At 45.4% G+C, this 12,685-nt stretch overlaps 1 protein-coding gene across 1 annotated transcript; it reads right to left on the bottom strand.

Annotated features, from left to right (window-relative positions):
* Nucleotides 1-223: 223 nt before the first annotated feature.
* On the bottom strand, nucleotides 224-8,409 carry GCM2 (glial cells missing transcription factor 2). The gene is made up of 5 exons (XM_059686056.1): nucleotides 8,335-8,409; nucleotides 3,912-4,164; nucleotides 3,667-3,779; nucleotides 2,914-3,039; nucleotides 224-1,162 (listed from the first exon to the last, which is right to left on the bottom strand). Exons 1-5 carry the CDS (start codon nucleotides 8,407-8,409, stop codon nucleotides 224-226), a joined length of 1,506 nt encoding a protein of 501 aa, XP_059542039.1.
* Nucleotides 8,410-12,685: the final 4,276 nt, after the last annotated feature.

The following is a 12,685-nucleotide window of genomic DNA, read 5'->3' on the forward strand; positions in this document are numbered from 1 at the left end:
GCTTAGAATGAGAACCAGGTTTAATTTGTATTCCATCTTCGTGGTCTCCAGTTTTCTCATTTGTTCATTTAACAAAGACACATTCCAGACCTTATTCTGTGTAGTATAGTGGGTTTAAAAATGTTGTGCTGCATAAATTTCCCAACTCAACATGAGAGAGTGGCCATTTCATGTTCCATTGCCGGCATGGACACCAATATTATGTTGTGACCAGGTTTGCTGTTTAAAAGTCCTCATTGTCATAGCTGAAGAATGGACTAACTCTGTCTGAATGACTGATTCTAGACCCCAGTCCGGATGCACACACATCCCAGGTCTCTGCTCGGTCTGTCCTGGAAGGAGCTGACTCCTGAGGAAAAGCCACAGTGGGTCTGATGGCCCTGCAATCTCCTGGAATTTTCAAGGGAAGTGACATTGATGGAGAGGCTGCCCTGGTGACTGTAGCTGGAAGGTCCAAGGCTTCTGGATACATGGGCATCGGGGTGTTTTCAGAAGTATAGTTACAGCCCCAAAGGCTCCTAGCTTCCCGCACATTGTCACAGTATTTCAGAGCTGGCGGCTGGTAAGCCTGGTAGGACACTTTGGTGGTGGTAGTGATCACCGTCTGTAGGGCTGGGGCACCTGGTGGGGGAGTGGTGAGGTACCTACCGGGAAGCTCTGCGTTATAAGAGGGGCGAGTGGCCATGGCCTGGAACTGTCCAGGGTCAGTCCTCTGCCCAAGGCCAGGTTTTCCAAGAGCTGGTTTCCAGCCATGTTGTTTACTGGTGAAATCACAGCTGCTCTGGAAGCTGCTGTATGACTTGACGTTATACTGTAGTGCATTCAGGTGGATCCACTCTGTGTCATTAGCGTTGCTGCTGGAATCTTTATACAGGGTGGAATATGCACTCGAATTTATATAACCAGGACCTGCCAATTCATAGCTGCAAGGAGACCTAGGCAAATAGATTCTTGGGTTTGGATATTTCTGAAAGGGTGGCATTATGTCCCCTTGAAAGGTGGCTAGGTCACAGGTAGCCTTATAAGCATCAGAGTTTTGGAAGGAAAAGCAAGACTGCCCTAGAATAGGAAAGCCAGCGTCAGCAGTTATATCAAATTCTTCTGGATTTTCCAGGGTAGGTATGTTGTTGAAGTGTCCACTGTTGTCTTGATCCTCTCCTGCCTAAAAAGATATACATTTTTATTTGTAAATAAAATGCAACTCTCACCTGTAATAGTAGCCAACCAACCAACCAAAAATCCACTTCCAACCAACTTCCACCAGCCCGTGTGCTCAGTGGTGGAGCACCGACCTATGAACCAGGAGGTCATGGTTTGATTCCCAGTCAGGGCACATGCCCGGGTTGTGGGCTCAATCCCCAGTAAGGGGCATGCAGGAGGCAGCCAATCAATGATTCTCTCTTTTTTTTTTCTTCCCATTTCCTTTTTATAAGTGAAAAGCATCTGGTCCAACTACCTCATTCCTCTCAGCAGAGAGGGAAGCCCAGACAGTCTTAAATGAAGATCAGAGGGCTTGCCAAAAAGTCAGGAAGGAAAGCTGGCTTCCAAGGGTCCAGGCTGTGCTGAGGGAAAGCTGAAAGCAGTTGAGGCAGCTGCTTCAATCTTGGTGTGCAAAATAGAGCCGGTAGGTTAGGGTGGTCCCATCCTCTCCCTGGTTTTAGGCCTTTTGTTCAGCGTCTGACTTATTGAAGAAAGGGGGTGTTGAAAGCACTCCCACCAGAGCAGTGGAAGGGTATAATGAGAGGGCCTGGCATGCGTTAAAGAAGTTGGTCATCATTCTAGGTAAGAAGAGCCAACTCCAACTTCAGCACAGCAGGCAAACTGGCCCCCTCTCGGTGCAGTTGACTCCCTGAGCATAGAGCTTGGACAGGGCGGGCCACAGAGAGGAAAGCTCAGCTGCTGTGCTAGTGGAGGACCCATGGTGGGAGGGAAACCCAGGCTTCTATCACTCTCCTTCTCTCTTGCTCTCTAAAATCAATTATATATATATATATATATATATATATTTAAAAAAACTTCCAATTGGTGGGTTCTGTGTTGTGAGCACTACACAGCTCAGGACATGAATTGGGCTTCTGGTTCAGGGGTTGCATAGCTGGAGCTTGCTTGGGTGTATATACCACATGGCTGCATGTGGGTCCACAGTATCCAGGCAAGAGTGGGTCTGAGTGGCAGATGGTCTTGTCCTCCCCTATACTATGTTTGTAAGAGTGGAGATTCTAGAGCCTGACACAGATCAGGGTTCAAATCCTGACCCTGTTCCTCATTATTTGAACAAGTTACTTAATCTCTCCGAGTCTCAGATTCCTAATTTTAAAAATGGGGCTCAATAATAGTAGCCTCCTCTTCAGGCTTTTGTGAACGTCTCATGTGTGAAACTTTAGACCTTATGTGCCTAGCACATAGAAAGAGCTCAAACAATGCCTGTTTCTCTTATCCTCAGACTAACAGTCTGCCCGCTTGGCATGCTTTGGTTGAAAAGCCAAACTGGATCTAGTTGGCCAAACAAATGCTATCTGTTCTATGTAAATAATGTAAAGGGCTCTCTCAAGGATGCATGTGAACTCACTGTTGGTATGCAAATATATCTTTCTTTAGTACCATCATATAACTGCCCTTGTATCAGCAAGTCAGCATACTCACTGTATTATTGACTGTGTAGATAGTTGACTTTTTTTTTTTAAGAGAAGAGATGAAATTGGAAACGCTATCCAAAATGTTAATTCAATGACATTTTGTTGGAGATACACAATTTTCACAGATAATCAAACCTTTTAAATTATTGTCTGACCTTGCTTGGGTGTGAATACCACACCCAACATTTAATACCACACTTAACATTTTACATAATTACCAGTATACGTTGTGATGAAAATAAACACAGACCACAATGTAACGTCAGCTCCCCATTACCTCCAGTTCTCGAATTCTCTTTTCCCGGGGTTGATAAAAACAGGCCATTTGTCTCTTGATGGCACTTCTTCTAGCTTCTGTTTCTGATTTACTCTCTGGTCTTGGGTGATCATGAACCCCCTTGGCCTGCATTAATAGGGAAGGAAACTGGCAATGTTAGTAAAAATTATGTCTTTCCCAAGATCCCAAGTTGATGTCTGTTTTTTCAAACTGACAGGAAAAAATTCTTGAGCTAATAAAACAGCATCAATAATAGACATCTGCCAGCTGGCGTGGCTTAGTGGTTGAGTGTCAACCTATGAACCAGGAGGTCAGTTTCGATTCCTGGTCAGGGCACATGTCTGGGTTGTGGAATCAGTCCCCAGTAGGGGGCGTGCAGGAGGCAACCAGTCAATGATTCTCTCCCATCATTGATGTTTCTATCTCTCTCTCCCTTCCTCTCTGAAATCAATAAAAATGTATTTTAAAAAAATAAGAATAGACATTTTAAAAGATTACCAACAGTCCTTTCACCATATTAAATCAACTCTAACTGCAACATGCTCACTATCTCTTGCCCTTGCAGAGCACACAGTAGGAAGGAGCACACTAATTACTCAAGGAGCCTGAAAGGCCCTGGGAGACCCAGCACCTACTTCTGGCCACGGAGCTGTATTTGGTTTGGTCCAGAGTTCCTAAGGCACATGGCAGGTGGTTTGGTCTCTACTATACAATGAAAATATGCATCCGAAATGGTGGTGTCCCCCCAACCACCTGGAAAAATATGGCGTTGCCATCAAGCCTCCAGAAGTTGGTTACTGGGTATCCGCTGTGCCCTCGACAGGGAACCAATTCCAAAGCGGAATGACAGTTGGGGCATGCTTTCTCTGCAAAGCCAGAGGGGAGAATATTAATAACAGCTCGATTCCAGACCCTTTCAAAAGAACAAAAGGGAAATTACTGGATGTAGGGAACTCAGGACTGCAAGGCCGCCCCCACCCCAGGCCTCGGGGCCTCACTCTGCTGCTTCAGCCGCGCCTTGTCACAGATGGCAGGCCTCAGCTGCAGGCGGGAGCCATCGGGCAGGGCGCAGGCCTGCGCACACACCACCACGCCCAGGCAGGACTTCTTGAGGATGTGGCCGTTGTGGTTGTTGGTGTTGCGCATGGCCCAGCCGCTCAGGTGGCGCTGCGCCTTCTTCTCATCGCTGCGGTAGATGAAGCGCACGAAGCCATCAGGCCACTCGCAGAAGTGGTCGAAGTGGGCTGGCTCCTGGACAGGCGCACAAAAGGAAGGGCGGTCAAGTCTACCAAGACCAAACCCAACACAATGCGCTTTTAATTTTCTCCAAGCATATCAGAATAAAAATTGGTCCCTTTTAGATCTGGAAATGTTGTAAAACTTGGAAGCAATGTCATCACAAATGCTACACATCTTGTCTATAATAGCTTACTGACAACTGGCTAATTGATGTTCATATTGTGCTGTTCTTCTCAATGCTGTACATGTATCAATTCATCTACACTTCATAACACCCAGGCAATAGATAATATTATTCTCCCAGTGTTACCTAATAATAATTGGGGGCCAGAGAGGTTAACTGACTTGCCCAAAGTCACCCAGCTAGTAAGACCTGGCTCTAGGTCTAGGATTTGAGCCCTAGCAGTGTGACTCCAGAGCCTTTTCTCCTTATCACCATGTTATACCACTTCTTGTATATTTAAATGTTGGAAACATTTCCAGATTAAGTATTAAAGAACCAGGGCAAAAAGTGATTGGGATGGTCTCTTACTGGCCTGCAATTGAGACTGTAAATAGCTTTACTTCAATTCAGCACTTTTTCTTCAAAACTCCTGGCTCTATTCCAAACCTGTCAGTCACATTAGCAGTGACACTCAGAGCAAGATCAGAGAGGCAGGAACAACTTCCGACGTTCCTCCCAGTTTAGCTCTCCAAGTTTTCAAGGACGTTGTGATGAAGGGCCTGACATCAAGGTAAACCCCGGCACTGGGAAGAAGCCTGCTAAGAACTGGGCCTCTCCCCAGAGCAACCGGGAATGTCATTCTCAACAAAGAGCCACATGGCTGCAATCATGTTACATCACGTTCTGCATTATTAAGCCGCAATGTCTTTCTTATATATCAGTTTAATATAAAATTACCCTTCAATGAGCACTTACTGACCCCTGCCCTAAAGGCACCTGGTACAGACAGAGGTCAGTAGACAAGGGACTGTGGGCCAAGTCCAGCCTGCCACAGGTTTTAGCACACGCTAAGGATGGTTTTAAATATTTTTTAATGGTTGGGGGAAATTTTTAAAAAATTATATTATTTGATACATGAAAATGATGTGAAAATCAAATTTCAGTATCCATAAGTAAAGTTGTATTGGGTATGTCCATGTCCATGAGTCTATGTATTGTCTATGGCTGTTTTCACACTACGATGCAGAATTGAGTATTTAGGATAGAGACAGTATGGCCCACAAAGCCACATTAATGCAGTATCTATAATCCTTACAGCAATGTTGCATGAGGTGCACGGTTACTCTTATGTATTAGATAAGGATGTGGAAGTGAGAGAGAGAGAACCTTCTACAGTGGCATAGCTGGGATTTAAACAGAAGTCTGAGTTGCCAGACCCCACTGGCTTTACTGGTATGACAGAGGCTCAGAAGAGTATTACCACAGTAATAAGACATTTGCAACATCTCTCCCTCCCACCACCCCAGAGAATTAGATCCAACATTTGCAGAGCAAAAGTATTCTCAGTTGGACAATTCAGACTTGCACACATTGTTAGTTTTGTACATTTTAGCAGTAATAAGTAAATAGGCAATTTTGTTTCCAAAGCCACAGAGATATTGTTGAAATCATTATTATTACTAATAGGCATTCTTATCTTTTCTAGAAATATTATAATTGAAATAAATTAATAGATTGACTTAAGGTTAGTGACAAATGAAATATATAATGATGTGCTATCAACTCTAAGTTCATACTAAATGCTAATATCTTGTTAAAGTGAACATTTCAATTTAAGGACCTTACTAACAAATTGAAAGTTTTCCAGAACAGGCTATTTTTTTAGTGCTGCCCTGTATACAGACTAGACTCCCATGTCTCACACCAGCTACTGAAGTAGTGACACTGAAAATGAAGCCACAGAGACGGTATTTTTAAGTCAAAACAAGAATGGAGGACTCCAGGATTGGGTTTCATTTGCTCTAATGTGTTGGCACGTGCAAGTGCATGCACTCAGACACAGACAAACATGCACACGCTGAACACCACAGCCGACCTGGCCGAGAGCTTAAGATTGTTATCTATTTTGCCCCGTGATGACAGGTGAGCAGCCTGAGACTAAGGCAAATTCAATAACTACCTCAAGGTCATACAGCCAGTTTAGCTCTTGCTCCTTCAATTAGCCAAAACAGGGCTAGAAGCCTACATTTTCCCAGTTCTCTTTATATAGCCCAGTGTACCTGTCCCCTTGGAGATGTCACACACACTCCCTTGCTTAAGAGCCAGTCTCCAAAGGAAAAATTGCCCACATTTATGGAAGTCCAGAAAATATGGCTTGTGAGGGGAGCCCTATTTTAATTATTTGGTTGTGGCTCTAAAATGCAGGATTAGCTTTTTTCCTATGAAAATTTATATGGACTGAAGTCAGCAAGAATGAGATGCCCTTACTGTCCTGTGGTCTACTCTCACAAAAATGATACAGTGTGACGGTAGAGTAGGCAGACTTTAAAACAAATAAAAAGAACAAACTTTCTACAAAAAACACATCCAAAAATTGCTGATCTCTTTGAGAGGCTACGAAACTTTGCTACTGAATTGCTATCCATCTGAACAACTATACGGCACATGTTAGATGCTTAGTAAAAACCAAGTCTCTCATTCCCATGTCACAACAGTGTGGAAAGTCCACTTTTGCAAATGCTTGGGAGGCCACTCCCACTCTCCCTCCACCTACACCTGGGACTTTAAAGTCACTCTTCAGCTTTTGCCCCAAACCAGTATGACAAAGCATAAATTCCCTGGACTTGGCTCCAAACCACTTTGTTTCATTAAAACAAAACCAAAAACACACACAAATCCACCCTAAAAGGACATAGATATTCTTGTCATTAAAGTAAACCCAGAAGTTATGTCCAAACTCTGGATTCCAGGGGCCCTGTGGGCACCCAGGGCCTGGTTAGCATGACTGGAGTTTCCTAGGAGCCATGCTTCATCCAGACAGCACCCCCGGGGATCTGAATAAATTGCCTAAGGCATGCTATTTGTTCACCATTCCCCTCACAGGGATTGCAGTCCTGTCTCACATGTTGGTGCATGTGAAGCAATGCTATGAGATTCTCCCCTACCTTTCTCATGGATTTCAAAGAATGGAAAAGGAGAGATTCACTTGATTTCTACCTTGGTTAAAGGAAAGTGAGGAGCAAGGCATCCCACCCCCGCCCCCAAGAGGACTGGAAAGGTGGAGCCTGGTGGACAGTTTCAATGTTCTTGGACAGGCCATAAGAAAGAGCTGGGCAAAGATACATCTAGAAACCCAACTCTGCCCTTTGTAGAGTCCATCTACATTTGAGGACTCTCCTGTGTTTGTTGGCATGTGTGTTTGTGTATGCTCTGTCCACAGTCTCTGCAAGGACTGGTGGCGAGCTGGCAGGGCCAAGGCATACTCAGCCCCACTTTGGGCGCCTTATGTGCCCAGCCAGCTCAGCCAGGTTCGGTGAGCCTGAGGGGGCGGTGAAGGATTGAGAAAAGACAGCCAAGAGAAGGAAAGCTGGGTCTGGGTGGGACGCTGTCCTCTCTGATGGAGAGCTAGCGACAGCGCCCGCCCGAGAGCCAAGTCTTTATTTTATAGCCAGATTCCACGAGGTAAAGTAAGGACGTGGTCAAGATGTTTACATTGTTCTAATCTACTCAATTACATGCACCTGAACTCTATCAAGCCCACATCACTCAGACACATGGCCACGTGTTCAGACCATAGGTTCAAGCTTACAACTACAGCTGTTGGCTATAATTGTGCTGGGAAGGCTCTGCCCTCCAAGCTGGGACTTGCACGTGGCAGTGAGAGGACTGTGCCCTCTCAGTCCGGTGGTTCTCAACCCTGGCTGCACATTAGAATCACCTGGGAACCTTTTTAAAATCCTGATTTCTGGGCCTCATCCTCCCGAAATTCTGTTTCTTTGTTATGGGGTGGGGCCACAACATTAGTAACAAAGAAACGATTTCCAGAGGATGAGGCCCAGAAATCAGGATTTTAAAAGATTCCCAGGTGATTCTAATGTGCAGCCAAGGTTGAGAACCACTGCATTAGTCCGAGGCTTGAACCTGTCGAAACGCTGTAGCTGCTCTCCACAAGGACTTGAATGCCACCCTCCTTCTTTGGACGGACAGCACTACCTGTGCACTCACGCTGTGTCACATACCTGAGGCATCTGCGGGTCGTTGATGTCCCAACTGAGCTTCATCCCGTAGGAGCGCACACAGTCCGCCTTCTGCATCTGCCCACCTTGCCCACCAAGTCCCGCAAGGATCCTGAAAGATAGAAGACGAAAACAAATCTAGAGGCACGCCAGGTGAATTTTCCCCAATAAAAAAATAAATAAAGAAAGAAAAAAAAGTGGAGATTGGGAGAGAGGGAGTGGGAAGGAGAGGGAGAGGGAGTGGGAAGGAGAGGAGAGGGAGAGAGAAGGAGAGGGAGAGAGAGAGAGAGAGAGAGAGAGAGAGAGAGAGAGAGAGAGAGAGAGAGAGAGAGAGAGATTGGAAGTCCACGGGGATTAAGGACCCGGGTGGAGCCCAGATCTGGGCCTCAGTCCTGAAGGCGCCAGGCAGCTCCGCCTTTACTCTCTTTCTCCAACTCTCAGGTCCCGCACCAGCAGGGCCGGTCACCCCCTCCCGGACAGAATAGGAACAGGAGGGGGAGGTTGACCTGAGCCCTTAGGTGACAGGAAACTGAAGCCAAGATGTTAAGGGGCGAGGCTGGAGGTGTGGAGGTTGGACTGCCTCATTTATATTGATGATTTTTTTTTTGTCTTTCTTTCTTTCGAACCGGCCTCTGGGGTTTCCGGAAGCTTTGGAGACTGTGGCTTTCGAGCCGCTACTCCGTTCTCCTGCCGCGGGGGAACCTCAGGCCGCTGCGCCGCAGGCTGAGTAACTGTGCCCCTGCCGCGGCGTCTGTCGGACTTCTTTGGGCCTTTCCCCGGCTTTTGCTGTAGCTGCTGTTATACGTGTCCGGACTGTGGACTGTGTGCCCTTTTGTGTGAGTGTGTGAGGGGGGCGGGAGGGGGCGCCGAAGCAGATGTCCAGGGGAGGGCCAAAGGTCCCTGTGTGCTCGTGAGCCTGGGTGCACCCACCCCGGGGCGGCGGGGGACCCTGCCCAGTGGGAAGAGAGTCCTGGAAAGTGAACCTGGAGAAAGTGGGGAAGACCATAGGGGCAGGTGGAGAGAGTGGGGGGGGGGAGCTCTGTGCCCCTCAGGTGCAGGAGCTCCCGCAGAACCCGCAGCTCTCTCTGTCTGAGCCAGTTTCCCTATCTGCTTACAGGAGGGATGGGGGCTCGGGTGAGTCGCCATCCACCTGACATAACCCTTTTAAACAATCATCTTTATTACCTTGTATGCATATATGCATAGCCCATGGACACAGACAATGGGGTGCTGATGGCCTGGGGGGGCGGGCTGAAGGGAGTCAATGGGGGGCGGGGGAAGGGTGGCATATGTAATACTTTCAACAATAAAGAATCACTTAAAAGTCATCTTTATTGATATTGTTGTGGAAATACCACGGCAAAATGTATTTACCCCCAGTCCATCTGGGGAGGCTTTTCTGGAGACTCCAACAGCTAGGCGAGGGGGCACAGGACGCTGTGGGCTCCCCGAGGAACCCGGTAGCACCCAAGAAAAGGATTGAAATGACTTAAGTCGCTCATTACCCATGCTGGGCGAGAGAGAAGATGGGTTTCTGGAATTTATTTTGTTTTGCCGGAGGGTTGCCAGTCCTAGCCAGAGAAGAGCCACCCTGAAGGGGCGGGGGTGGGGGTGGGGTGGGGGTGGGGTGGGGGGGAAGGGTGGTGGTCACTGTTAGAGGAGGATGTTTCGAACCTACATCCCTCTAGAGCAGTGGTTCTCAACCTTCCTAATGCCGCGACCCTTTAATACAGTTCCTCATGTTGTGGTGACCCCCAACCATAAAATTATTTTCGTTGCTACTTCATAATTGTAATTTTGCTACTGTTATGAATCATAATATAAATATCTGATATGCAGGATGTATTTTCATTGTTACAAATTGAACATAAAACATAGTGATTAATCACAGAAACAATATGTAATTATATGTGTTTTCCGATGGTGTTAGGCGACCCCTGTGAAATGGTCATTCGACCCCCAAAGGGGTTGCAACCCACAGGTTGAGAACCGCTGCTCTAGAGTCTACATCAGGGAGCTGGCGCTCTAGACCTTGGTCTCTCCGAGCGCATGCCGGCGCACAGACTAGTGCCAGGTGGGACCCGGCTGGTAGGGTGCCCAGGCCAGCGCCTCTTGCAGGATTTGTCTTTTCCTTTGATGAACCTTAAACCCATCACCTGAACAACCATCTACACTCCTGATTTTCTCACCTCTCCAGTCAAGGGCATAGTCAGGCGTGTTAGCAAAGTCAATCCCATTGGCAGTTGATCAGCGGAGAACTCTTGTGACTGGAAATGCCATTTTTGGGCAGTTTTATGACTTATCTTTCTCTAGATTCCAGTTCGGATACTCCTCCCAATCAGAGGCGAAATATCCACGCGGGAGAAAGTGACTTGTTCATCCCCCCAGCCTCCCTTGCCCCAAAGTTGTCTCCTGAAAGGTCGAGTCAGTCTGGGTTTGCGATTAAAATCACTCTCAGATAATCATCAGGAAACGTAGAGAGGGTCCACTCTTCACCCCCTGGTTTTATCCTCAGCTTCATCGCAATCCTGTCATCCAGTTGCTTTTTACGTTGCTTTGTCTTTCAGAGGTTAAAACAATGGACACTTTATTTTTTTTACAAATCGTTATTTTGTTAATTTGATAGTTTAACCTAATGTATACTTTAAAATGTTTTTAATATAACTTCAAAAATATTTACAATCACCTCTGAGAATGCACAGGAATTAATTTCTGGTCTTCCTGTAAACATTGTTAGAATATTTATTGTCTCTCTAATTTTGGGATGTTCCTAGAGAGCCCATATCTTTCAAAAAACATAAATACAAGTTTTAATGTTAAAGCAAATCCATTACTCATGTACGTATTTTCTAAATGGATTCTGGTATCCACATAAATGTCATAGAGTCTCCGCCGTATTCCATTTACAGAATTCCATTTACAGAATTAGAAAACACATATTCCAACTCCCCTAAAAATGTGTCTGGGTAAAATATGTTAGTAAAACGAATCAAAGTGATGATATAACAAAATGAAAATAAACAAGTCGATGTGTTCTCTATTTTATTATCTTTCATTTCTCCTGAAAGACTGAATGCATTAACAACCATATGGCTTGGAAAGGCATATTTTTCCTGAAAAGTCTGAAGATAATGGATTATGAAGTTTTAAAGTCTAATATTAACAATTTTATTATATTATGTTATATTGTTATTATATTACTATATTGTTTTATTTCCTAAAGTAAAATATATTTAAACTGTGTTTTGATTATTGTTTATTCTTCTTCAATTCTTTCCTGCAGTTAGTGTTTGCCCTGATTGAGAACACTCTATTTTCAAAGCTGGCTCTTCCTTAATTACTATTTTGATATTTTAAAAGCCCATTAATTCAAAAGCAAGGAAGAAGGCTTTGAATTTGCTAGGTTGAGATTAAAATTGATAAATTAACGTAAGTATATTTACATCATCTTTCCCCGGAAAGGGATATAATGAGCTTTGAAATAAGTATCATTTCAAATGAACTGGAGGTGGGAGGCACAGTCCTGGGCTGACAGCTGAGATTCCGGTTATAGGATGTTTTGCTTGGATATAAACAAATACCTTCCGTAAATGTCATAACACGAAATACCCTTAACATCTAGTTATAATTCAAGTTGATTTACATCTAAAGAATGTTTGGAATTGAGGGGTCTTTTTTTTTTTTTTTTAAGAAAACACCAGTCCAATTTATTTTTGCCACCGTGTTCACATACCAGGCCACCTACTGGCCTAAACCTGGCCATTAGTACACATACTTGTCCGGCTAAAGGAAGTCGGCAGAAAACAAACTGGATGAAAATATTTGCTTGCTTTTTTGGTTTTGTTTTATTTTGACTGAATACACCTAGGTATTTTTTTTTAAATAACCCTTTTTTGTGATATGAGAAATAGACTCAAATTTGGTTCCTATGGTGAAAGTTCAGCCTTAATTCGTATCAATATTAATGGACCCCAAACAGCTGAAAAGCTGTCAAAAATGGAGAGGAAACTGCTCGCTGAGGCAAAGGGGCACCTATCAGTGTAGAATTTTGCAAATATAGAATGTTTAAATGACGTTGTTCACATTCTTTGAGTAATCACTTAAAGCGTGTGCGCGCGCGCGCGTGCGCCCAGGTGGCCTGGCCAGGATTGCTAGTTCCTTGCAAGCGTCCCTCGCGTCTCTAACACTGGATTCCAGTGCGCTTCAGGGGCGGGCTCAGCAATTAGCCTTCCTGGCCAAGACTGGAATCCTAGAGCCGAGGTCCATCCGGGCTCCCCCGGCAGCACCCCAGCGCGCGGGTCTCAGGAGGCAGAATCGCGTGAAGTTGAGCGCGGCGCGGGCCGGAAGCCTCGGG

The sequence above is a fragment of the Myotis daubentonii genome, chromosome 3 (genome assembly GCF_963259705.1).
Source record: "Myotis daubentonii chromosome 3, mMyoDau2.1, whole genome shotgun sequence".
Taxonomy (NCBI): Eukaryota; Metazoa; Chordata; class Mammalia; order Chiroptera; family Vespertilionidae; genus Myotis; species Myotis daubentonii.